The sequence below is a fragment of the Diadema antillarum genome, unplaced genomic scaffold (genome assembly GCF_040938485.1).
Source record: "Diadema antillarum isolate AM-2024a unplaced genomic scaffold, OU_Dant_1.0 seq00000586_RagTag, whole genome shotgun sequence".
In the NCBI taxonomy this organism is placed as follows: Eukaryota; Metazoa; Echinodermata; class Echinoidea; order Diadematoida; family Diadematidae; genus Diadema; species Diadema antillarum.
The window spans coordinates 2247685-2275102 of NW_027271520.1; the positions used below are offsets into that span (position 1 = coordinate 2247685).

Genomic DNA, 27418 nt, shown 5'->3' on the forward strand with positions numbered 1-27418 from the left:
TGGACAGTGTGTACATTGCTATGGGTTTTTCTTTGCCAATCAGCATTCAAAGCACACAAAGGGTTAACCCTTTATGTGTTCACAAGTTAAAAGTTGGACTTAAAGGTCCTGTTTACGTTTGGGAGCAGTGATTTAAAAATGTTCAAGATATCGCTCTTAATGCATATGTGTAGGTCAGTTGTATCACAAGACAGCCTACCATATGAATTTTTTGCAATAAAGCCTAAAATACAAGGAGATATCACTAGTTTTCTCATTAAACCCTAACTGTGGACGATTTAGTCACGAAACATTTATATTGTAACTATTGTTCACATTTTGTATATCTTACAATAATTTAACATTGATTACACTAGTTCAAATTTTTACATTGTTTGTTTCTATCCCTAACTCACATTTTAGAACTATTTTGAATCACTAATGCTGGGTTTTTGTTTCATCTGCAAATAGCAAATCATGCCTTTAAAGGGATTATGGAGTTTTTTGATTAAGACCTAACTTCAGGTTTCTAGCATTTTTTTTTGTGTGTGAGATGATGAGAAAGCTCTTATGAAATGCGAAAGAGCATGTAATTCCAAGAGAAATTCAACGCTTATTTGATGAAAATTGGTTTTGAAATGGCAAAGATATCCAAAATAGAGCGATCCGAATAAAAGGTGGGGCCAACCATTTATTATGATAGCTATGTTTCACTTTGTTTTTGGATGTCTCAGCCATTCCAAAACAGATTTTCATCAAACAAACTTTGAATTCCTCTTTGAATAGAAGAATGGTATGCTCTGTACTATTTCAGAAGTGATTTCTTGGTTTCTCGCAAAAAGTTAAAAGCCCAATCTTTTTATTTATTATTTTTTTTGTATCCATCAGTACTTTACCATCCTTGTAATGATAAGAAAATTCTGAGATTTTAAATTCTCACAATTTCCTTTCAATACAAAATGGTGATATTAGGAGTAAGCACAAATCTCCAAGTCTTACAAGTCTCCCATTGCCTTTAAAATGAAATTCATCCATAATTTTCCTGTGCAGGCGGTGAAGAAGCAACAGGTGACGGGGAGGACCAGGGACGGGTCCTCCTTCCCCGCCTCTGTCCACGTCAAGAAGTTTGAGCCACAACAGCTTCTCGACAACGCATCGCTGGATGATACTGGGCAAGGTGAGTTCCTTCACTTCCCTGATGGGAGTGAACTCCCAGTTTAATAAAGAAGACACAAACAACTCTGCAAGGGCCAGAGAGAGAGAAAGGCATAGTGGCCCAGTGGTTAAGACCATTTGCACTCAATGTTGAGGTTAGGGGTTCAAGTCCACTGGCAGCAGCTGTTGTGCCCTTTGATAATAAAGCATTTTATCCACATTGTCTTGACCTTTGAAGAGAACTGAACATTTCTGAAATTGGTTGCTTGCTCATAGGCACTTAAATGCTTCCTCAGTGGCCATGTAAGATACACGTAGATCCAAATTCCATATGAAGTTCTTTTCTGGACTGATTTGAAGAGCGTGGTGATGTAATAGGGTATGTTTATTAGTAAACTTTTACCTTTGCTTCTTTTCTCATTCACAGCTTCCAACTTCTCCCTTGCCAATCATCGGGGCACTCCAGACCTCCAGTCCACAGGGGGCTCCTGGGCTGACTACGACCTGTCCAGGCCTCCAGAAAAGGCAGAAGGTAACAAGCATCTCAAACCCACATAGCAAGAAAAGAACTTCAGCATGATACACGTGTATTTCTCACACTCACTTGTGACATGGGCCCTCTTGCATGGAATTATGGGGACTCTACATTATATAAATGGCAACTCTGCAATTGATGGTAACTGGGATAGCAACGTTATTTCATCCGCTGTCAAAGCCAAGAAATCAATGATGGCTACCATTGAGTGTCGTTGAGTTACAGATAACTTTAAAGTTACTGTAGTGTCATGCAATGGGACTACGCTGTGGCTGTGAAACAGCCTTTCAGTGACCCTTGATTTCTTCTCTTATATACAATTGCAGAGCTGCCAAGTCTCCCTGATTCTGCAGGAGTCTTCCTAAGAGTCTTCCTGAAAATGTCAAAATCTGCTCATGTCTGAATAAGAGAATATTAAAATCTCCCTGATTTGGCAATTATTTTTGCCCATTGAAATGCATGTACATCTAGCACACAGATATCTCCTTGATTGCTGTGTGGAATCTCCCTGATTTGGATGTGGGAATGTTGGCAGACCGGCAGTTGTTGTCTCTGGGCACTTGAAACTGTGACCCATAATAACTCTCCAAACTGCTATGCAAATACAAATAAATGAAGACTTTGGGATATTCTGAATTCCAGATGCATAAACTCTCTTTAAAACTAATGAACTGTCTGCATAACATTAGTTGTCCCCGCCGAACGAGTTCGAGCAGGGGACTATGAAACGGGCTCCGTACGTGTGTGTGTCCGTGTGTCCGTCCGTGTGTCCGTCCGTCCGTGTGTCCGTGCTAACGAGAGTGCTTGTGTGGCTAGGAGAACAATAGTGCACAATAGATGGCCTTTATTCCGTCAGGCTTGTGTGGCTAAAATTTTTGCTTGTGTGTCTATTTTAACAAAAGGGAGAACAAAGGGGTAGACACACAAGTATATCACCGTAAGGTCGTGTGTCCGTGTGTGCGTCCGTGTGTGATCAAAATCTTCAATTTGCTACTTCTCTGTCATTTATGAGCCAATTTTGATTCTGTTTGCTTTATATGATAGCACTACATGGGAGCTTTGAAACTTGTACACAGAATTTCAGTCGTGACCTTTGACCTTGACCTTTGACCTATATTGTACATTTTGCTACAAAATGCTACTCCTTCGCCATTTCTAACCCGATTTCGATTCCGTTTGCTTTATATGATGGCACTAGGTGAGGGCTTCAAAACTTCCACACAGAATTTTGACCTTTGCCTTCTTTGACCTTTGACCTTGATTTTTGACCTGTATTGTACATTTTGCTACAAAATGCTACTCCTTCGCCATTTCTAACCCGATTTCGATTCCGTTTGCTTTATGTGATGGCACTAGGTGAGGGCTTCAAAACTTCTACACAGAATTTTGACCTTTGACTTCTTTGACCTTTGACCTTGATTTTTGACCTATATTGTACATTTTGCTACAAAATGCTACTCCTTCGCCATTTCTAACCCAATTTCGATTCCGTTTGCTTTATGTGATGGCACTAGGTGAGGGCTTCAAAACTTCTACACAGAATTTTGACCTTTGACTTCTTTGACCATTGACCTTGATTTTTGACCTATATTGTACATTTTGCTACAAAATGCTACTCCTTCGCCATTTCTAACCCGATTTCGATTCCGTTTGCTTTATGTGATGGCACTAGGTGAGGGCTTCAAAACTTGTACTCAGAATTTTGACCTTTGCCTTCTTTGACCTTTGACCTTGATTTTTGACCTGTATTGTACATTGGCTACAAAATGCTACTCCTTCGCCATTTCTAACCCGATTTCGATTCCGTTTGCTTTATGTGATGGCACTAGGTGAGGGCTTCAAAACTTTACACAGAATTTTGACCTTTGCCTTCTTTGACCTTTGACCTTGATTTTTGACCTGTATTGTACATTGGCTACAAAATGCTACTCCTTCGCCATTTCTAACCCGATTTCGATTCCGTTTGCTTTATGTGATGGCACTAGGTGAGGGCTTCAAAACTTTTACACAGAATTTTGACCTTTGACTTCTTTGACCTTTGACCTTGATTTTTGACCTGTATTGCACATTTTGCTACAAAATGCTACTTCCGGCGGGGACATATATTACGCACCGCGTAATTTCTACTTTTCCTTGTTACTATTTCAATAGAGAAAGCTATTGGGCTCAGCAATTGCATTAATTAGTTGCAGTGTTCTGCCAAATATTGCTATGTATTCAATCTCATATTCACATATTGCTTTGTTTTGTTTTGTTTTGTTTTGTTCAGGAGCAGTTAGCCTTGGAGACCAGCTGTTTTGTGCCAGTGTGTGGGTGTTTGCCAACATCAGCGGCCTGGTGACGATATTGCCCGACGGCACAATTCACAGCATCAACTCTACCTTCTCTGTGATGCTGTTTGGTCAGCCAAAAGATGACCTCATTGGGAAGGTGAGTGACTCTTCCTCCTCCTCCTCCTTTCTCTCCCTTTCTTCCTCTTCTCTTCCTTCTCCTCCTCCTCCTCCTCCTCCTCCTTCTCCTCCTCCTCCTCTTCCTCCTCCTCCTCCTCCTCCTCCTTTCTCTCCCTTTCTTCCTCTTCCTTCCTTCTCCTCCTCCTCCTCATCCTCCTTCTCCTCCTCCTTTCTCTCCCTTTCTTCCTCTTCTCTTCTCCTCCTCCTCCTCCTCCTCCATCTCTTTCTCTCCCTTTCTTCCTCTTCTCTTCTTCCTCCTCCTCCTCTTCCTCCTCCTCCTTCCTTCTCCTCCTCCTCCTCCTCCTTCTTCTCTTCCTCCTCCTTCCTCCTCCTCCTCCTCCTCCTCGTCCTCCTCCTCCTTTCTCTCCTTTTCTTCCTCTTCCTCCTTCTCCTCTTCCTCCTCCTCTTCTCCTACCTTCTCTTTCTTCTCCTCCTCCTACCGACTGTTATTACAGTGTCACACGAATTGCAAACATCACATGCAGCTAAAATACCAGGCCATGCTTGTTTTGTTTTGTGTTGTTTTGTTTATCAGCCAAGATCAGCATATTCAGACATATCACCGTAAAAAGCATTGTGAATATTACTATTATCTGTAACATGGAAAACAGGGGCAGTTTTATTTTCAAGACTACACACAACTGCGTTATGAAAATATATGAGATGCCGCCCACATGCACATGTTCAATCTGTTCTCAGCTGTGTTCTTGAAATGAGAAAAGGTGATTTGTTCCTTTGATTTGATGTGATTTGTGCCAAAATTAGCCATTTTGCTGCAGTTTTAAGAGTTGCAATCAAGGATTTTTACAGTTCCTGGTATTTCAAATGGGAATTTGAGAGAAATAATCAGTTTCTTTGCTTTCTCTATCACCTGCCTCACTCTTTCAAACCAAGGCTCCTGCGCAGTGGGATGCAGGCAGCAGCAGAGCTGCATCTACTGTAGCAGGCAGCTAAACTGGCTGATTTGCAGGGCACAGGCCCATATTCATGTCCTAGCCAACACGGATGAATCTAAAATTTAACCTCACATCCAATACACAGCACATAACCAGCATAGTGCCCGAGTTCTACGAGCACATCGACATGCTGGATGACAGCTCCATGCCGCTACCGCCCCTGGACGACGACAGCTACGAAGAGGAGTCAGAGGAGGAATTCAACCTACCAACCAGCAGACCGGCCTCCAAGGTACCCGAACCTGCTGCCCCGCCCACTTCGGGTCAAACCGGGGATTCCCCAAAGGGGAGGGTGATGACATCATCATGCATCCAGTGGATGAAGCATCGCATGTCGGCCTGGAGAGGTGAGTGAAACAAGATGCTGGTCACTTTTTCGACTTAAGAAGCTGATGTTTGAATTTTCCACTATGTGAGTGTGTGTTTGTGTATGTGTTTTTGACTGTAAGCAAATTATCTTTATTCCCCATATCAGTTACAGGTATGTTAATTTATGTAGCTGTTCTTGTGTGTATATTATGTTTTGTTTGTTTATTTGTTTGTTTGTTTGTTTTTAGTGTTTGTTAAGCACTATAGCCTGAATTCGCGAAGGTGGTACAATCTTTGTCCATCGTTTAAACCGTGGACAAAAGCCGTAGTTTTGTATGGGGCGCCAAATGTCGCATTGCCTATTTCGTAAGCGAAATGGTCATTTCGTCGACGAAATGACTGATTTTGTTACGAAAAGGCCGTGCGACATTTGGCGCCCCATACAAAACTATGGTTTTGTATGGGCGCCTTCGTGAATTCGGGCCTAAGAATACATCCATAGCTCCATATCAGGTTTGTTAATCACAACTGTACATTCATCAGTTTAAGACCTGGTAGCATGGGTATTCATGGGTGGCCCAATTCATTTACTGCCCACCCAGAAAGTGCAAAAACAATTCAAATAGCTCCAGTCAGCAAATACAAAGTGTATGCTGATTGTTGATGGTTGACTCCAGTTGAGATTCTATGGTTGTGTGTGTACCTCCATAGAGATCAGTGATAAAGCTGAACACAATTTATTAAAGGTCTTCTGGAATATATCCGATCCTGGCCAGCCTTCCTATTCCATGGTATGCCCACATTACCAGGTCATTAAAGGGTATTTTTTCGCAAAGGATTTTTTTTTTTTTTGTTGCTAATAAAGTCAGTTTTAATTCAAAATGTGTCTGAAGAAGAAGAAATTTAAAATTGTGTTTGAGATATTAAACTGTTATTGTTCGAAAACAACAAAATCATATCCAGGCCAGACACAGCTGATCTGATCCGAGCTGCTGGGGAGATTGCAGCCGGCCTGGAAACTCCCGACATATTGCCCCGCCCGGAGAGCGCCACCACAGACGAACTTCTGTGTGCGGGAGACAACGGTTTAGACCTCTCCCAGGAAGAGGAGGCAGGGGTGGACCTGTTGGGTCTGCCGTCGTGCGCCCACGGCAGCAGACATGAAAGCACGGAGGTCCAGATCGGGAGTGAGAGCGCCCTCGGGAGGGTTAGCGAGCTTGGAGGCGAAGCGTCGCCGAAACGCCAAGTGAAGTCCGCCGGGCAGACGAGTCTTGGAAAGGTCCGTGAAGAGATTGCGAGATTTGAGAGGCTGTCGCTAGGTGGGGAGGAGGAGGGCAAGTCATCAAAGATGATGGGGGGTGGGGATGTTGGTAGTCGGGAGATGGAGCGGGTAAGTGCAAATAGTGAGAACGTTGAGGGTAAGAAGGCTGAGGGGGATGAAGGCTCGTCCAGTGGCAGCGACGTCGCGACGGGGATTCAGCTGGATCTGAATTCGGTCGGGAGCGAGGAGGGTGAGGTGCTGACCGCGCGGGAGGTGAAGCCAGAGGACCGCACGCCGCCGAAGGATGGTGCGGTTGCAGAGGAGAGCGGTAGCCGCAGGACTTGCTGGACGGAGGCTGGGTCAGTCTCCGCGTCTAGCCCTCCGACCGCGCCCAATGCTGAGAAGGAGCATGAAGCAAACAATAACATGAGCTGCAGTGCGAGCAGCGAGAACTCGAAGGTAGACAAGGATAGCTCGATACTAGGGAGCAACGACACCACACCGGTGACTGGCGACCACCAGGAAATCAACAAGGCCGTGTACACCTCCACACCAGCCGGCAAGCTGGGCAGACCCTTCTCCTTAATCTCTTCCGGTCCCATACCAGAGGGAGGCTTCATGGGCATGGCCAGACACAGGGACGGCAATGCCTTGGGTAAGTGCAAGAGTTATCAAGTCTCCCTTATTTTGCAAAGGTTCCCACAAACAATTTAACTTCTCTTTATGTCCTGTCAAAATAGTATGAAAGTCTCCCTGATTTCTGAAGTATTTTTTGCCATTTGATTATGATAATACATGCATATTTGTGTGTGTGTGTGTGTGTGTGTGTGTAGCATCAGATTTTATACACTGATTCCCTATTAAAAGATAAATCTTCAAATGGGCTAAATCTTTGGTGTAAATATTTTGTGTAATATTTTAAACAAATTTGTGGGAATAAAATTGCAGTGTCAAATTGAGTTTCTCATGTGTTTTATTTTTTCTTATGTATTTCTTTGTTTTATATTTTTTCATTGCTTCTTTTTATTAATAATAGTTGATGATGACCAAAATGGATGTTATCTGAGAAAAACCAGGAAAAAAAAAAATCATCTGACAATACTTCTTATAAAAGTCGTACATTGTACACACAAAAGTCATTGGTCGTGAAAATGTACTGTATCTCATCAAGCATACCCCAATTTTCCTGGATAGGATCTTAAAGTGTGGGCAAGATGTGAAAAAAAAAGTCATGAAATTTCAGGGGAAAAAAATGGCTTGTTGAAATTGTTGCAAAAAAAAGCCGATGGGGGTACTTACTTAGCCCTTCTCCCCGCAAGCTGCATAGGGTTAATCTCCCGAGTGAAGGAGGAATCTGGAGGGATTACTGAATGCTCGCAGAAAAGTTTGGTAAATTAGACAAATAAAGAGTTAAGAAGGTGATCATGTCACGAAACTTTTTCCTTTTCCTGAACTTATTTTGACCTCACCCAACCATCATCAATTTGCTGGCGTCTCGATATGTCTGGCAGGCATCATGTTCCAGATCAAGCAGATTGAGCTCGACGATGGCGGATCCCTCTACTGCATCTGGATGTCGCGTGACCCAGCCGAGCAGACAGACGGGGGTCATATGTCGACCAGTATCCCCCATGCCTCCAGCATAGACAGCACCTGTAACAGCTCATTCAACACCAAGAGCATGGGAGAGGTATGTGTACACTACTGTGCACTCCTGTTAGAACAGACACAGTTGTTATGAAATTCTTGTTACAACAAAATCAAAATCCAGGTCCCAAAATTATCATCTATATAATATATATCGTTATACACTATACTGTTGAATGAAATTTCGTAATAACGAAAGAAAACCATCAGTCCCAAGAACTTCATCATAATGGGAGTAATCTGTATGGAGTGTGTGTGCGTTACTTTTGTATAAAAATCAGATTACATGCAAGCATGATTACAAGTGCCATGTTAAAGTGCTAACCAGCCCTTGAAGGGTTTAGGTCTCCGATTTTGCAAGAGAGAGGGAGAAAGAAAAATGAGAGATTGAGAGATTGAGTGAGAGATACAGACAGACGGACAGACAGAGTCGTCTTGAGAAGGGGTCTGGGGGCTAGGGATTATTGGAGGCAAATACTGTATATGTCAAATATTTTGCAATTTTTTTTTATTTTAGTGAATTTTACAACTCTGTAGCCATTTGCGAAATCAAAAACATGCACAATTTTTATACTCTGATCTCAGTATCAATGCGTTATGCTTGCATAAATTCTCTGTTCAGAACTGTACTCAGCAATCACGAATTCAACCACATGCGAAATTGTCCTGAGATCCCGATTTGTGAAAATTTTGTCTCGCTAAATATTTGGCATTCACAGTAACTTAAATCAGACTATTAATATCCAGCCTCAAAGAATGAATGGACTATCTTTTAAAGAAATGTTGACTCTTGATGACAAAGTAGTGCAAGATTCACAGACAGGATTCTGGCGTAGATGTACAATGTAGAACAAATAGACAGAAAGCTTCCTGTGATGGATGATCATAGAATCATCAAAATGGAAATCTAAGCATAGATTTTGCCACGTGAGAAAAACTGGGTTACTATGACCTGAGCTGACTCAGGTCCCTCACTCAACTCACTTATTTCCCTCCCTCCCCCCCCCCCACCCCCCACACAAAGATGGTTGCCAAGGTGGCCAGCAAGAACGTCAACCTGGAGTCGTCGATGTCGATGGAGCAGGATGACAAGCGGCTAGGCCAGGGGGAATACGAGAGGCACTACACCACCCTGCAGTCCATCGGGAAGGGAGCTTTTGGCTTCGTCAAGATGGCCACCCGGACTGCAGACAACAAAATGGCAAGTCTTTTTATGCCTCCGCCACGAAGTGGTGCCGGAGGCATTATTTTCATCTTTGTTTAGTTTTTTTTCCCCTGCGATGGTTAAGTTGTTACTGTTGTAATTGTATACCTTTGGTGTATTCAAGTTTGTATTGTGTAATTTCTTAATATGGATTTTTAGTAGTGGATGGTATCATGATACACCTTGTATTCTTGCTTCGCTGTGGGTTCTGTCCTGAAAAGTATTCACTTGATCTCTAATCCAGGGGGGGGGCATTTTATGAAGCAATTTGTCTGACAAATTTGTCTGAGATGTTTGCTCTCAGCTAATCAGATGATTTCAGTAGCTTATGACAGTTTTTCAGAAAAAAAATATTTGACGAAACGCTTCATGAAATCCCCACAGGACCACACTTACATCCAAGAAAGAATGCATAGTGTGCCAAGCAGCCATCCACCAGTTAATGTTCTGTTTCCGTGGAAACAAAGAATACATGTCTTCATATCATGAAATTATGTACTTTTAGATATCTGGCCTACGAGATGAGACCTGTTTTTTTGTTTTTTTTTAATGTGTACATTACATGGGATTGTACAATCATGTACAATGTATGTGTTTGTTTTCTTTTCTTCTCTGTGTTTCTTATAATCTTGAAAATAGTATCTTTATTTTGATAATCTTTTTTTTCGGTGTTGTCATGACGATGTATTCAGGTGGTGGTAAAGTTCATCCGTCGAGCCAAGGTCCTGAAGGAGAACTGGGTGGATGACCCCAAGCTGGGAGGTGTTCCCTTGGAGGTGGCCTTCCTCAGGATGTTGGACCATCCCAACATCGTCAAGGTGAGAGAGAGGTAGTCATTAGCCGCGGTCACATGGGCAAATCTTCTCAAAGTTTAACTTCAAGAACTCTTTGCGAATTTTGCAGGTCAATTCACATTGGCAGCCAAATTTCTCAAAGTTTCAGTTCTTGAGGTCAGGGTCACTGGTGCGCATGTGCAAGATAGAGAAAAGCATGCACCATCTGACAACTAATGATTGTGACATGAAAATGCACACATGGACGTACATTGTACATCCCAATCCTTGATGCCTCAGAGACACCACAATGAACTGGTCATGTATTAATCTTCCCAAAGTTTCAGTTGTGTGCGTCTAGACAGCACAAACTTCAAGAAGATTTGCTTGGGTTTGGGAAATTTCTCTAGTTTTTAATAGTGGGAAGGTTCACAACAAGTTTCTTGAGAAGTGTTCTGGAAGTTTGCAGTCACACAGACGAAACATCGAGAACTTGAACGTGACAAAATTTTGCCAGTGTGATGCAACCTCTAATTTGAAAGTCTCATGCTTTGCTTTGATGTAAAATTTTGTGACAAGGGCTATGGCTATGGCTGTGACTGTATCAATATCCTATGACAATTGGAATGTATTGTTCAGTTTTTGCTCAGCTGTGTGTTTGAGCAAAATTTGCCAAGTTAGTAAGCCACCAACTGGGTCAGGCATGCAATTGTGCTCACAGAAAGTTATGTGTTTTTACAATGTTTGAGCAGTCATGTTTTTTCTTTCTGCATCAAAGCTTCAAGAAAAATATATTTTTTTGTGGTGAAAAATATGGTGACAACCCAGTACATGTTTCTTTGTTGTTGTGTAAATGCTTGTTGCTGGAGTTTTGTTGTATAAACATGCAATTGCAGCACAAGGAGAAATCATTTCATTGCGGCTATGTTTTAATAAGCCGTGGCTGAAACATTCTGTCTCACTCACAACATGCTTTTGATTTGACAGGCCCTGGACCACTTTGAGAATACCGAATTCCTTCAGCTGGTGATGGAGAAACATGGGTCGGGCATCGATCTCTTTGAGTTCATCGACCGCCAACCGAACTTTGACGAACCTTTGGCCAGCTACATGTTCCGACAGGTACATTGTAGGCTTGATCAGCACTAGAACCAGCCACAGCTTATGGAGACGGACAGTCACGGCCAGTATACAAATATACTGTGCCTTGAGAGAGTTTCTGGTTAAAACTATGCTTGGACAGCTGTGACTCCAAATTAGTTCTAATCACTGGGGAAGTGAGTAGCCCTATTAGAGGCATTTAAGGGCGCATAGTTTTAACCAGAAACTTAGATTTGGCAGAGCATATTAGTTACATATTTTGGATCAGAAATTTAAAGAAAAGAAGGGAATAATTATATGAGAAGTTATGTTGTGGATATACAAGTACAGCTGAAGATCTCCGCTGTACTTGTAAATAGAGTCGATAATGAAGTGATTCCTCTGAGTAATGCCTTGTAAACGTAAATGAAAATCACAATAGCTCCAGTAACTGCATTTGATGCAGTTGCCTTGTTTAGGAGACAATACCTCTTGACAGTTCTTAATTACATTTTTTTGTTTTTGTTTTTTAATGCTAATAGGTGGTGGCAGCAGTCCAGTACCTGCATGACCACGGTATCGTCCACCGCGACGTCAAGGACGAGAACGTGATTCTGGACGAGCGCTTCCACATCAAGCTCATCGACTTCGGCTCGGCGGCGTACTTCAAGCCCGGCAAGAAATTCTCCACCTTCTGTGGCACCATGGAGTACTGCTCACCAGAAGTCCTACTGGGAAATAGGTGGGAAAAGAAATCTTGTCATGAGCTTTGATTTGTTGTTTGTTTGTTTGTTTGTTTGTTTGTGTCTTTGTTTTTTTTTTTTTAACAGTTTAATATTTCCCCCCCCCCCCCTTATTGTGAAATGTCATCAGTTATCTTCTTTGTGTTGGTATTCCTTTTGGGCCATACTAATTCTGAACAAGTGTTGATACTTCTGAAAATCAAAGGAGATGAATATGATGGATGATATTCACAGGATACCACATGTACAGTTGTATGTCATTAAAGGGCCATTAACGATCGCCCCGTCACTGTACAAGCATGCAAACCTGGAAACATTAAACTGCACATTACTTGAATATGAGACCATTCTGAAGCAAATGATTTTCACAGAACAATAAGATTTATAATGTACTCTTAAATGAATCCCACAAGAATTGGACCAATCATCCCCCAGCGTACCCACTGATTCCCACTGATCAGTTACTAGCCATCCCCTTTAAGCAGTTTATTTATTACATCAATTATACTTTGTTATCAACTTTTGCAGATATTCTGGACCAGAGCTTGAGCTGTGGGCCTTGGGAGTCACTCTGTATACACTGGTCTTTGGAGAGAATCCCTTTTATGATGTGGAGGAGACGATTGAAGCTATCCTCAAACCGCCTTTCCCAGTTTCAACAAGTAAGTTTCCTGGGCACTTTGTCTCGTAGCCAGAATTGAATTCATGTTGAAAAAAAAAAGCTCAAGAGTGCATTACTGCAAGGTAAATAGATGTGTTGATGGATGAATGAATGAAGAGATACAGTAGATGAATAAATGGTTGGATAGATGAAATGGATGAGTAATCCACTGAGCATGCTGGTTTTCGATGCTTACAGCATTTTGTTCATATACTCTGGTCAGTAGTGTTCAGAGTACACATCAAATTAAAAAAAAAAAAAAAGGAAAGTCATTTTTATAAGGGTTGGGTTTTTTTTCTAATTCATTCACAGGGCATTCTGTTCCTCATGTCCACTCATGTGTTCAGTGTCTATTAAAGATGCCTATTTAAAGTAAAACTTGGGCCCATGAGATCCATATTTTTCATATGTTTCTTATTTTGTTCCCCTCTTTTCCCCTCTCCTCCCCTTTTCCTTCCTGTTTCCAATCATCTCCCCTCCCCTTCCATAATCTCCCTCCCATCCTGTTCACTCCCTCCCCTGCCCTTTTATAACCCCCATACTGTCCTGCCCCCTCCCTTCCCCCTTTTCCTTTCACCCTCCCTCTTTCTCCCCTTTCCTCTTGCCCTCCCCTGGCCTCCCCTTCCACTCACCTTCATCTCCCCCATCCCCATCCCCTGCCCACTCTTTCCCCCTCCATCTCCTCCCCTTCCATCTCTCCCACCCCTTTCCCTGCCTTCCCCCTGCACCTGCCATCCCCTCCCCTTCCATCTCCCACTTTCCTTTCCTTCCATCCCCTTCCCCCTCCTCCACCTCAATCTCCTAATCCTCTCCCTTTTCTGCCACACCTTCCTACCACCCCCTTGCCCCTCCTTCATCTCTATCTCCTACCCCCCTCCCCTCTGTACCACCCCTTCCTTCACCCCCTTCCCTGCCTTCTTCCTGCACCTGCCGTCCCCCTCCCCTTCCATCTCCCATTTTCCTTCCCTACCATTTCCTTCTCCCTCCTCTTCACACCCATTTATCTCTCCTCCTCCCCCCCCCCCCCCCCGCTTCAATTTCCCATGCCCCCTCCCCTTTCTTCCTACCACCCCTTCCTCTACCCCCTTCTCTGCCTTCCTTCCGCATCTGCCCTCCAACCCTTTTGTCTCCCATTTTCCTTTCCTTCCACCCCTCCTCCCCCCCCCCCCCCCCCCCGTCTCAATCTCCCATGCCCCCTACCCTTCTACCTCCCCCTCTTCTCTTTCTCCTCCTCCTCCCACCCTCCAGGCCTGATGCAGCTGATATCCTGGCTGCTCCACCCAGAGCCAGAGTGGCGGTGCACCCTGCCCCAGCTCCAGTCCAGTGGTTGGCTCCAGCAGCCGGTTGACATCAACATTTACAAGTGGAATGAGGTCATGCCACCTGAAGGTAAACTTTGTGAAGAGTTTGATTGCAAAATGGGTTAAAGGGGTGGTACAGTTGATTGGTGGAGATGAGGAGTGGGTTTTTAACTTTTTGTGAGATACCAAGAAACCACTTGTGAAATAGTACAAAGCATACCATCCCAAGAGGAATTCAAAGGTTATTTGATGAAAATCGTTTTTGGAATGGCTGAGACATCCGAAAAACAAGGTTAAAATGTAAAACAAAGCGATCTCAATAAAAGGTGGGTCCCACCTTTATTAGGATTGCTCTGTTTTAAATACTGTATCTCAGCCATTTCAAAACTAATTTTCATCAAATAAACATTGTATCTATCATGGAATTACATGCTCTTTCTTAATTTGAAAGAGGTTTCTCATTATCTCACAGAAACCTTTCCAGTTATATCTCAGTTATAAGCAAGGAATATCGTTGAAGTTTTGATTAAAAACATCCCATATTTCCTTATTATTATTTACTTTGTGTTTTTGATGTATTTTGTAGTTTTAATCACAAATGGGAAAGGGAATACATGTACTGCAGAACTCTTCACACAGGTGGATTACCAGTTTAGCTCACATTGCTAGAGGCTCCAAGAACAGCAGCTGCAATTGTTTCTGTATTTTTTTATTTCACATGAAGGCAACAGATAACTGTTTTTTTTTTATTATTATTGCAATGCAGTCATGTATACACATCCTACTTCAATACTGTCCTGATCTGTACCAAGGGAAAATCCAGTTGTGCAAATGTATTACACCTCACAGAGCTATTATTTATTTATTTATTTCCTTTAATTACTATTCTTTAAACGCTTGCTGTGGGGAAATAGGGAAGCGACTGGAGATTTACGATCCCAGTCCGCCTTCGTCAGAGCACGGCTCGAGCGACATCGAGGACCAACCCGCATTAGAAGCCCTTATCAGAGGGGAATATGAGAAGCAGTTCTCTATATCAGCCTGAGGGCTGCTTGCCCAACATGTAAGGCAATGAGTGGGACTGCATGCCAGTGTGCCACCAGTGTTTGACTCCGTTGATTAGACCAGTACCTCATATTTTATTCTCCCTTTTGAACTTCAACTTTGTTTGTTGTTTGGTTTTATGCATTTATTGATTTAGGCAGCTACCATTTTCAGCAGCATGAATGGCATGTTTGGCATCTTCACATCATTCCCGTGTGGCTATTTTTGCATGAAGAATGTTGTATTTGCCTTCAAATCTTGTTTGAGTCATTGTTAATTGTTCAGTGTGTTAAGCCAGAACCACCCTGAATGAGATACATGTATTAGCCACCATAGAGACAGGAATAGGTCACTTGTGTAGAACATGAAGTTGTTACTGCATTAGGGGAGTGCAGCTTGTGTATGTCAAGTTCAACCCATCACTCATGACAAGTTGTGCCATATAGCAGCCTTGTGGGATCTTTCAATATCTCGGAAATAATGGGTCAGGATGACCGACTTCAATGTGATATCCTTGATCCCTCTTTGTCGCTTGGCCCATTCTCTTGGCCCACTGGATGATATTGCAAGCATTTAAGCCGCTTTACCTCCATATTTGCACCATCTCAAAAAAAAATTGGGATGTTGTAGCACCACAAAAAAGTTGTGAGTTCTAGCCGCCTGTGATCTGCACAAGCGATTTTCACTCGCCAATCTGTCACATCCTACTGATGCAAAGGTAGCATGGTCAGCTTGTTGCACATACCTCTTCATGTGGCTGCGGGAAGTGATCTAATCAAGTGGAAGTCATGTGACACGCGTCATGAATTTTATGTGGAGAGGGTTTACGCGGCAAATCTTGAGAGCAAGCTGCAACTGAATAATTATAGCAAACTCAATCACACTCCAATGTGTTATTTTGTGTTGTTTTTGGTCTTTCTTTCTTTTTTTATATTTTACTAGTAGCATTCCAGATGGGTTTTAGCACACTTGCCCAGCAACTTTTCCTGTAATGTTGTAACTTTAAAAAGGTCAAAATTTTCTATTGTTAATGTGAATGGCCTTATTGTATTATTTTGTTATCTTCTTCATCTTTTCCCCACGCCTCCCATCCTTTTGTTCTTCTCCTCCTTTGTGTTCTTCAAGTTCTGTCCTCTTTTTGATTTATTTTTATTCATTATTGTAGCTTGCTGTTTTGAATGGTCTCTTTCTTATAATGTACAAGATCATGTACAGAAAATGTAATATCCAGTGTCAAAGGTGCTTTCAAGGGACTTTGAATTGCTTTCAGATATATCATCTAGTCTTCAGGAGGTCTTGATAATTATTACCTGATCATTTTACAATTTCAGTCGTTTATCATTCTGTTGACCTTTACAGCATGTGTTTATGCCATGGCCTTGTACATTGTACCATTTTACCCTTCCTGTAGCAATTATTCACACTATGTTTTTATCCACATCCTCATAAAACATCATTTACTTTGTAGGAGTACTCCTACAGACAAACATCATGCAAATTTAATCAGTATTCATAACCTTGCATCACAAAACTACAAAAAGGTCACAAGAGAAGACCTCAAAGTTGAATAGGATTACCCCATCAGACAACACTCAAATTGAAAATGAACATTGCTGACCTAAGACGTAGTTTCAAGCCTACAGGGAAAGTTGACCCATGCAACTTTTTCATTTTGATTCATAGGCTTGCACCACGAGATTTGCAAAAAGTCACTAGAGACAACTTTTTCTGTTTAGGCAAGATGATGATACAGAGCTTCCTAACTTTGAAATGATTATACAGACTGTATCTTATCCAAACTGGATGTTCTTTAAAAACACAGGGTCCACCTGGTGTGAAGATGGTCCAAATTTTCCTCCTTTTGCTGATTTCAGGGTGTAAATAGAAATGACGCTGTGAGAAATGATGATCATAATTATGTAAAACTAGAAACATTTGTGGCATAAAATTTTCGCGAACTAGCTCCAATGGCCTTTATTGCAGCATTAAACGTCCGCGAATTTGAAAACTGGCACTTGGTGCATAGTGTACGTAGATAAAAGCTTTTGCCTGCATTTTTGTTTTACAAATCTTGGCTCCTTGCAAAATTTGTGAAAGTTTCATACATGCTAAAATGTCTGTTTTTTTACAATATTCAATACTGTTATCGTTTTGTCTGGTTACTTCTTTTTAACGTAGGACCTAGTGAGTCTAAGGACGTGCCAGACTCCACCTCGGACGCTTTTCAGAACATTTTGGAGGACTCGGCGGGCTCAGCCGAAGCGGACCAACTGCGGCGAGAGTTTGAACGTTGTCTGGCGCTGGACGAGGAGTATGAGGAGCTGGTCCGACTGCGCGGCCTGAATGCTAGCGTGTGAGGGTGCTGTCCTTTCAGGGGGTTGACCGACAAACTCCAGAGGACAAGAGGTGCTGAAGACGCAAGGTTTGATGTGCAGGACTACGCTCATTCTTGATGATGACAGAAGTCAATTTGAGATGCACGTAACGAGTGTCATGGTCAGTGTTCAGACATTTAACTTTGTGACATTGCTTGACTGATAGATTCAGTTCTGAATGACGCTACACCTGTAGGTCCCATGCGAGCACCACAAGTTGTTTGGGTTTTTTTTGTAGGATCGCTCTTGTTTGTCATTCCTTGCCGTGTGCCCTCCATAGCATACACAGTCATCGGCATGTGGTGATTTTTTTCTAGTTTTAAATGATGCAGAAACTATATGTGACCGTGCACCTCAAAATGAACAAAAAGTCGCACACACTGATTTTGCGTGAGGACTGAAAATAAGTGAAATGGGTCAACCTAGCCGAACTTGACTTTTTCATATTTTCTGAAAGAGCGGGTCTTCTTGTACATTATGCTAAAATTTGGTATCATAGAACGGGCAGGAAAGTGTGTTTTTTAGCAGTTTATCTCGAACATTTTTGGTAGAATAGTGTGATTAGGTGTGTCTTTAGAATCCCTTTTTCATTTCTGAGAAACCTTGTCCACACTCTTCACTTTCAACTCTAATAACTTTTGAAAGAATAGTGCTACTGCTTTGAAAGTTGGCATTAATTATTTTAATCTTTATTAATTAGTTTAATCTAACAATCCCTTCATTGTTGTTACTCTAATGGTTTACTTCCTGTTTTTTGTCCCATTCATCGCACAGCCAGCACGGTTTGGTAAAGATTATTAAAGCACTTGAATAGACACTGTACTTCAGATCCTCTTTTCTCAGTTCACACTTTTCCTGAGTTTGTGCTTTCTTTCCAATATTCAGATAGGTTAGGAGAGTCCATTTGATCTGAGTCATACATCACTTTAAAGCTTAGAGTCTGTTCTTTCAGAATATGGTCTTAACTAAAAATTCATGTCTGGCGACTTTTTGTTTGTTTTAGGTGCAGGGTCACATATGAGATCTTCGAAAAGAAGCCATGTACATGCAGAGGTTGTTAAATGTTTACACTCTTTTTTTTCCCCATTTGGAGTACAATCCGCCATCTGGCGTATTGTACTCATACTGATTGACCGGTCTGTATGCATTTTCCTGTGTGTATTTGAGGCAAACCACTTCACCAGGTTTTGCACCCTGCAATTCGTGTGTCTTGTACATATGTGTGAAGTGCTCTTGGTTATACAGATGTTTGAAAATCTTTAGTGTACTCATCTCGTATGGTAACCGGACGTGCCATGTATTAAATCTATACAGAATAATGATATTTCACGGTCAATGGGTTAAAATTCTCGTTCACACATGAAAGTGAAGGTTATTCAACAAAGGAAGTACTGTATCTTGCCAGACAGGTGTACTATTGTCTCTTTATCATTATGGACACTTAAGTGTTATTAGAAAGTCGTTTCTGATCAATATGAGAGAAATTATATCACGGCAGAGTCTTTAAAAGCCATAGGTATTCGTATTGCATATGTATACATAACAGGTACTTACATTCATATTATATACATGGCCTACAAGTGTGTATACTGTACATGCATACATACATTTATATATATGGATGGAATGGAACATGATTGACAATTGAATGTTGTGGTATATGAGTATGTTGCAATTGATGGGATTATGCAAGATGATGCCTTTGCTCAGTAGATATCTATGAACACAGGCTGCAGTTCTCGATGTAAAGGATAGTGTCTTGGACCAAACACAGTTTTTCATTGCCAGCATTGAAAGCAATAGGTGGTGGGTTTTTTGTATCAACATTCCTGTAGACAGTGTAGTACTTATCAATGTATATTTTTAAAAAAAGTCATGACAAATTCTAGGGAGACGACAACATCTCCAATTTCTTGTAGCCACCAAAGAGCCTAAAAAGTTTGATGTGGTGTTACCCCGGACACCTTGACTAAAGTGGGCATGAGATATGCTGCATTTCCGTAATTTATGAAAATATGATAGATTGTATCATACAGGATGTGATGATGTTATGCAGTGTAAGAGCAAACTGCAAAGCGGAAGCACAGTAAGCGTCAACGACAGATTTATTTTTTCCACACCACTTTTTCCATCAATTCTATCATGGTTAAAGGGGACCTCAAGTCTACGAAAGACTAAAAACTAAATATACCTGCCATTGAAGTGTTGCTTGCATAGCCATGATTTCTGTGAAAAGGACACCAAGAAACAATTGGATGGCTTTTATAGAATTTATCACATATGTAAATCCTGTGTGAGACTTTCCTGTGTGTGTGTTGTGGTGATACATGTACATTAGATGATTGTTGCTTCTAATTATTTGGTCCAGTGTGTCAAAATTCTTACCTGAAGGTACCCAGGTAACCCCAGGTAAAAAGCAGGTTGTTTGCTTTTCATGGGATGAATGCACACATAATTCAAACTTGTCACTGAGTGACTATGTACAACACTGAGTGACTACATGTATGTACAACACTGATTGACTATATACAACACTTTAATAGTGACTATATACAACACTGAGTGACTATGTAGAACACTGAGTGACTATGTACAACACTGAGTGACTATGTACAACACTGAGTGACTATGTACAACACTTTAATAGTGACTATGTACAACATTGAGTGACTATGTAGAACACTAAGTGACTATGTACAACACTGAGTGACTACAACATGTATGTACAAGTTAACCTCTGATCCGGCCAGTCGTAATTATGTGTCTTAACACTGCAACAGCACTTCAGAATTCTTTATAAAACCAATAATGACCACATCAAAGCAGTTTCAGTGGGTTGTACAGTTCTTTATAATCCCACACTCATATCTGCCTCAGTTTTGGAAGTACTTGTACCACAATTCAACCAAGGGAGCAATAATATTGCAGTCCACCGTTGCCTTAGTAGTACACTGTTCTTTCAGCTATTGTATATCACATTATCCATCAATGACATTTATCTGAACTTTTGGAATTGCATCTATTCTATCGATTTTCTTAGCTCAGCCATCAGCGACGTTAGGATCCTTTTGTTGTAGCGGGTCACATATTACCATACACTCCTTGTCAGATGCTTATGAAGGCATGCAATGTTTCTATGACAACTGTGCAAGCGTAGATCTGTGGTTGATAATGCTTTTTTGGCTACAGCTTTCATAGTATCATCACAATAGATATGTTTGTGTGGTAGTTATGTTCATATCAAAAGAAAGAGACAACAGAATGAGTGAGACATTGGTTGCCAATTTTATGGCAGGTGAATGGGCAATATAACTATGGGGATGGAGATACAGATGCTAACTCTCATGTATGTGATGTGCTATTCCATCACTTTATCATTGTGTCTTAGAAGTGCATCAAACATTCAACTGTTCTCTCTCATTAAAAATTTTGATATAAATAATATGAGCATTCTCTGTATTTATCTTATGACTGTATTGCAGCCAGCCTTTGCAAATTTGCCATATTTTAAAAAAATACATCAATGTGTGGCATGGATGTAAAAAAATTTAATGAAAATGGCTGGCATATGAGACTATAATGGCAGTGCAGAAATGCTGCCGTAATTTAGTGAAAGAAAGCAAAAACAAAACAAAATGAAAATTTGTTTGATGACATGTGATTGAACCCGTATTTACTTTCTATTTTCTGTGTTGTCATGTCCGCAGATTGAGGTAGCAAAGTGGGCTCTAGAAATGCTGTGCTATTTATACACTGTACCTTCATTTACTTATTTATTTTAATAGATGTGGAGGACACGTCCCTTGTACACATTGAAATCTCCTAGAGTGTTTGACAGAGGAGTTTTGCATACTGCTTCGATGCATCTGCTATGGAGTAGAACCCCAAAATAGCAGTGCCACCTTTATCATGAAGTTGTGGAGGAGGACTCTGGGTTCTGTTGCCAAAATGTATCATAATTTATAGTTTTATAAGTCAGCGTGACATGTTGGCGTGATTGAATAGGAGAGAATATGCCTTTTTAATTTATTCATTTTTTTTTTGTACAGTTCTTTGCTCAAGATGTAATTTTGTATTGTTATTTAATAAAGAGGTGTGTAGATATACATGAACCACAGTGCACTCCCGTTAAAACTAAATTTTGTGAGAGGAGGTTTATCAAAATTTTGTTATAGCCGAATAGTAAGAACACTTTGAGACCTGAATATTTACTTCGTTGTAATGATAATTTTGTTATAACCGTGTTCGTTATAATGGGAGTGAACTGTATGTGCTTTTTTTCTCTCTCTCTTTTTTTTTTTCTGTGTATGCGTTTTGTTACAATGTATCTACATTGTCTTGTAAGCCACTGGCCGTTACTGTAAAACACAATATTTCCGCGGCATGAAATTTTCACGCATTGGAGCCGACGGCCTTTTTTTGCAGTATGAAATTTTCGCGAGTTGCCTCTAACATTTGATGCGTATAGTGTAGACGAGAACTTTCACATGCTTTCTGATTTCCCAAATCTTGGCTCTCACAGACGTTACGAAATTAAATGCATGCGAACATTCCTTGATTTACAGAAGCTATCAGAGGTAGCTCACTATACATTGCTAATTTGTGTGCCATGTATACTGTATAATATCTTAGAAGGCAGGTGGAAATATGTGTATGTTTTTACATAAGTCTCTTGGTAACCTCTTGGTAGCTGGTTCTACTTTGAAACAAGAAAAAAAAAATGGTACTTAATTTATTGACAAGTTTCTGTGACATAGGTCCATCTACTGCTTAAAGTGTGTGCCATTATTTGTTCATGCCAGTCTTTAAATTTTGATATTACAATGTTATTGATGAATTCCATTTGGCTAGCTGTGTGATGAAATGTTCATATCTGATTTTTGTGGAATCAAATTTTAGATGATGCAGTATAAGAAGGCTGTAAAGCTTGTTCAGAAGTCTAGGGATTTTTATCTCTTACTGCAGAGTATTTTGTCTCATACTGTAAAACATGATATATTCGCGGCATGAAATTTTCGCGAATTGGAGCCGTCGGCCTTTTTCGTGGCAAGAAATTTTCGCGAATTGCCTCTTGCGTTTAATGCATATAGTGTAGATAAGAAATTTCGTGTGCATTTTAATTTCGCGAATCTTGGCGCTCGCGAAATTGAAATTAAAATGCATGCGAACATTTCTCGTTTTACAGTAACCTGCAACTGTTTAATACATGAAATGATGTGTAGATTTTGGCGTTGATCTCAGATATATATTTGAACTTTGTCTTGATTTTTTTAATGCAGTGTCTGTTGGTATCGGAAGGAAGGTAGCAGAGTATGGGGATATTTTGTTTAAAAGGAAATGACATTCTATTTTTGAGAGTACTTGTAACTCCTTTTCCTACTTGAATGTCCAGGTAAGATTTGAGGATTGCTAACATTAAAGGTAGTAAGTGCCATTGTTGTGATGTTAAAGAATCAGAACTCAAAGGGCTGCGTCCCGACAGTTGGTAGTACTGAACATGTATTCAGGTCAAGCACCATTCCCTGTCTACGTTGACTTTTTTCCAAACAGAAGTGATCCTGCTGCTTCCACACGTTCGTGTCTACACTAGCACTGACTAGTATTCCATGGGGCAGGTCATTTTTAGTACTGTATTCCCCCTCTTTTATTTGTTCAGGAAAGCAAAATACTTAGCAGCGCACTTACTTTGAGTTTCAATAGGCCACTTTTCGGTGATTGTGGTTAAAATTGTCATAAACAACCACTTTATTTTCAGATTTTTCTTTTGATAGTTGAGTTCAGCAGGCGTTTATGACTGGTGATAATAATAATAGCTGGTTTTTATATGGCACATTTCACCCTTGTTAAGTGTCTCAAAATCTTAATACAAGTTGTACTTCCATTCCACAATGTTTATGAAGGGTGTATCCTGTGCATAGTTTCGAAATTTGTCCATTCAAACGCTCTTTAAAGAAAAAGAAAAAATGAAAACAACAAAACTCTTCCAGGGTTTTAAATATACCAGCTGTGTTTTGAATGTGAAAGATTTTTTTTTTCTTCATTTTTTTTTTCTTTTTAATTTTAAAATTCCAATCGTGGTTTTGCGCGTTTGCCTGCTGGCATTACTCATACGGATAGAGATGAACCATAACCAAACTGATTCACTACTCTGTGACTAGCTGTATTATCGAAATTGATGGCTGCTTTTCATGATATGCAATCTATGCTGGAATAGACTTACAAAATACCAATGTAGTGCAGGTAGACGGTAAAGACATAAGTCATCCTGGCTAGAATGTGGAGGAAGTATCGTTACATTCCTTGAGAAGCTGACAATTGTTTCACAACTTTTGCTGTATTAATATTGTGATGATGGCTTTGATTTGTCGTAATATTATGGACTTCTGCAATGTGGAGAAATTTGCTTATTTATGACATTGACTGTTGTTTTGCTGTGACGGATTCCTTTGTGAAGTCATTTGTTTGAAATGAAATAAACAAAAGTGCAATGTTCTAAACATTGCCCCCATAAAGACCAGAAAACACGATGTGCCAAAGTGTTTGAATGTTCCTCTGTGGTTTAAAAGTGTCTTGGTTTGAACACCGAGACTAGTTTACATTTTCATTGAAGATACTTGTACAATGTACTGCTTTTATCGCTGCTATTAAATCGTCATACTTTTACTGCTCTTTCTATAGTCACTTTCTCATGCACTTCTCATCGTAATCATCGTCATAATAATAGGGTAGTGATAATAATGTACGTGTAATTACATTCTTGTGAAAACAATATGGTACTGATGATCATGATTATACAGTGTAATTACATTTGCAAAATTAGTAATGAAATCTTGTTCAGTGATAAGCGATAAAGGGTCATGTTATCAAACATAATATTGCTGTGAAGATGATGATGAGAACAAAATGCCGATGGAGAAATGGATGCTATACTGTGACGTCATTTGTGGTATAGTGCACTATGCCATGTTTAATATCAATCTATGACTTGCCATCGACATTGTGTAAAGTGCTATCAATACAAGCGTAATATTTTGTGACTTTTACGAAGGTATCAAAACAAAATTGTCGGAAAAGGAGGGGACTGCTGAAAAGCAGGATTGGTAATTCGCAGTCCTCTCATGAACAATAAGCAGCTACACTGTACTGAACTGACAAAACTAAGGCAGATTACCCCCCCCCCCCCCAAAAAAAAAAAAAAAAAAAACCAAAACAAAACAAAACAAAACAAAGACAAAGACAAAAATACCTAAAAAGGAAAGAAATGCACACAGAGACACGAGGCTGCTCTCTTATAGAAATGATAAACATGGAAGGAATAACAGGTAAAGACTAAAAAAAGGGGGAAGATGATTTGAAATGACAATATCACGCAAAGGCAGAAGATCTCATACCTCGATATACGAGGACTTTGCCGAAATTATCTCATGGGCAATATGGGCAACCCTAGGCCTAGAGAGCCCCAAATCATACTGCATGCAGTCAAATCATTGCTATCCTAGGGCGTACAGTTTAGAATTGCCGTTGTTACGACTTCCCGTGTGGCGGGCGTTTCGATTCCAGTCTTTTGGAGAAAGGAGGGGGGGGGGGGGGGGGGGGGGGGGGGTGATGAGATACCGAGTGTAAAGTGAGATCATAATGATAACGCTTAACGTTAATGACCGACGTGAGAAAATTGTACGAAACAATAGCACCATGCTAATCGAAACAAAGCGTTTGGGAAAGTAATCCAACAGCGTGGTAAATGAAAAGGTGATTAAGCATTTCGTTGATAATGAACTCGTGTAGCCCGTCCACAAGCACCGTTAGCTGTCGCAGTGTATGATTAATTATGTCAATAGGGATAGTTCTGACATTTGAATGTTCTTTCTGTTTTCTTATTTTTTTCTCGATATGATACAGTGATTAATGAATATGAATGTGCATATTACTCATTAAGTGCACGTTATGTAGGCAAATGTAACGTTTTGGCACCTTTTATTTCAGATTTCGTCTTGGAATGGTTCAAAGCAAACTTGAATGATTATATATGTATATAATATATATATGTATGTATGCATGTATAAACAAGAGCTCTGCTAACATAAACATAACACGATTACCTGTCGCGTAATCTATTAAACTATAAAAGAAAATTTGACTTTTTGATTTTTATATCTTATATTAATTAACATGCGTGAAATCATAGATTTTGATCTACTTCAGAAAATAAAGCTAATGTCATCCTAATTTTTGGTGACATTATTTCTTGTAGCATTCCTAACAGTGTACTTGAAAAAAAAAAAATCTGGTATCAAATGAATTTCTTATGTATTCTATTGTTTTACGAATTTCTTATGTATTTCTTTGATTTCGACCTTTTTTGAGTTTTTTCCACAAAATTTATTACAGAACCCATTTCAAGCATAATTATGCTAAAATTAATTGATTTCAGCCATTGAAAGTGAAAATAATCATATCTTTTTGACTAAGGTGACAAAAACTCTATTTGCATAGACTTTGTACACAAATTCACGTTTTTGAGCCATTTTCGGTCTGACAAGCATGTCTAAAAGGTCGTGCAGCGTCGTAACGGTAAGTCCGATTTTCGCGAAAATAGTGTCAAAAGATGTACGAGACTTGAAAGTAAAAAGTCAGCGAGCGGCGCGGTCAAAAATGTTCGCGCGGCAGAATGGTCGCGGAAAATGTCGAGGGGGGGTTGATTCAACCTCCCCTCCCCCCCCCCCCCCCCCGCCCTTTTCGGGTTAAAGGAATCCAGTGAAAATAAAGTTTGATGACAGTATCTGTACTATCCCATTTCCCTTTAACATTACACACAAGCGAATGAAAAATATCGAATTTTTCTTGATATGCCATGTCAACACGTGTCGTAAATCTGAAATGGTACATGCATGGCATGCAAATTTGGTATCAAACGTTGCGCAAAACTCTGAATAGAGAAAGTCATGAAATGACAACGCAAAATCTGTTAAGCTTTACAAAATAATCTCAGTTTATGTCGAAGGAGGGAGGGCTTTTAGGCCCCCACTCACAATCTCTTAAGGTTAAAATCAGGCTTACTAGGATAAAAGACTTGTGTATTAATACATAATGTATAATGCAGAAATCTTTTGTCCTAGTAAAACTCGATTATCTGGGTCTGTGTTCAATTCGATACTTAAAGACAAAATTTTACTTATTATCTGGCTTAGACTTTCACTTCAATTCCTTTTCGGCTAAGTAACTGACTTGGCCGGAAAATTTTTGCCAAGTAACATACTTAAGTAAAGTTCTTAACGGTATTCAACTGACCAAATTTGGATAAGTATTTGGCTTAAGTTTAAGTCACCTATACCGAGGAGACTGAAGTACCAACAATGTACATCATTGCACACAAATGTAATACTTACTGTATGTTAGACAAAGCAAATAGTCCTGTACGATTTTGATATTGACCCCCCCCCCCCTCCCTTCACTAGTACATGTAGTGTTGTCGACATTTCAATTTTCTGTTTCCTCTCCCCAACCCCCACCCCCCATGATTTGACAGTATGATGCTACTGAAAGAGAAGTAGTCCTATTTTGAGAAGAGAATTGTGTCGGATAATCTATAGGTCTAATTGTTACGATCGCGAAGGCGATCCTAGAAAAACAAATATCGTATGTACATAATACACGCATTATCTATCTATCTCTCTATCTATCTATCTATCTATCTATGTATCTATCTATCCATCTATCTGTCCATCCGTCTATGTATCTATCTATCCATCTATCTATCCATCCATCTATCTATCTATCTATATGTCCATCTATCTATCTATCTATCTATCTATCTGTCTATCTATATCTATCTATCTGAAGCTATCTATCTATGTTTGCATAGGAAGCGTCCAAACTACTTCACGAAGACTGTTCATTACGCTATCATATGGAGATCTAGTTCTGATTAATTTGCAACCCTCCGTG

General features: G+C 40.3%; 1 protein-coding gene across 1 annotated transcript in view; it reads left to right on the plus strand.

Annotated features, from left to right (window-relative positions):
* The window catches only part of LOC139735597 (PAS domain-containing serine/threonine-protein kinase-like), a 42932-nt gene extending 25475 nt beyond the window's left edge, over positions 1-17457 (plus strand). Inside the window, exons 9-21 of the mRNA XM_071646353.1 lie at positions 1030-1183; positions 1562-1666; positions 3939-4099; positions 5161-5422; positions 6353-7300; positions 8157-8335; positions 9317-9493; positions 10189-10314; positions 11257-11391; positions 11892-12091; positions 12621-12754; positions 14002-14158; positions 17284-17457. Coding sequence (XP_071502454.1) covers positions 1030-1183; positions 1562-1666; positions 3939-4099; positions 5161-5422; positions 6353-7300; positions 8157-8335; positions 9317-9493; positions 10189-10314; positions 11257-11391; positions 11892-12091; positions 12621-12754; positions 14002-14158; positions 17284-17455 — 2910 coding nt within the window. The 3' untranslated portion in view covers positions 17456-17457. The remainder of the gene's footprint in view (positions 1-1029; positions 1184-1561; positions 1667-3938; positions 4100-5160; positions 5423-6352; positions 7301-8156; positions 8336-9316; positions 9494-10188; positions 10315-11256; positions 11392-11891; positions 12092-12620; positions 12755-14001; positions 14159-17283) is intronic.
* The last annotated feature ends 9961 nt before the right edge of the window (positions 17458-27418 follow it).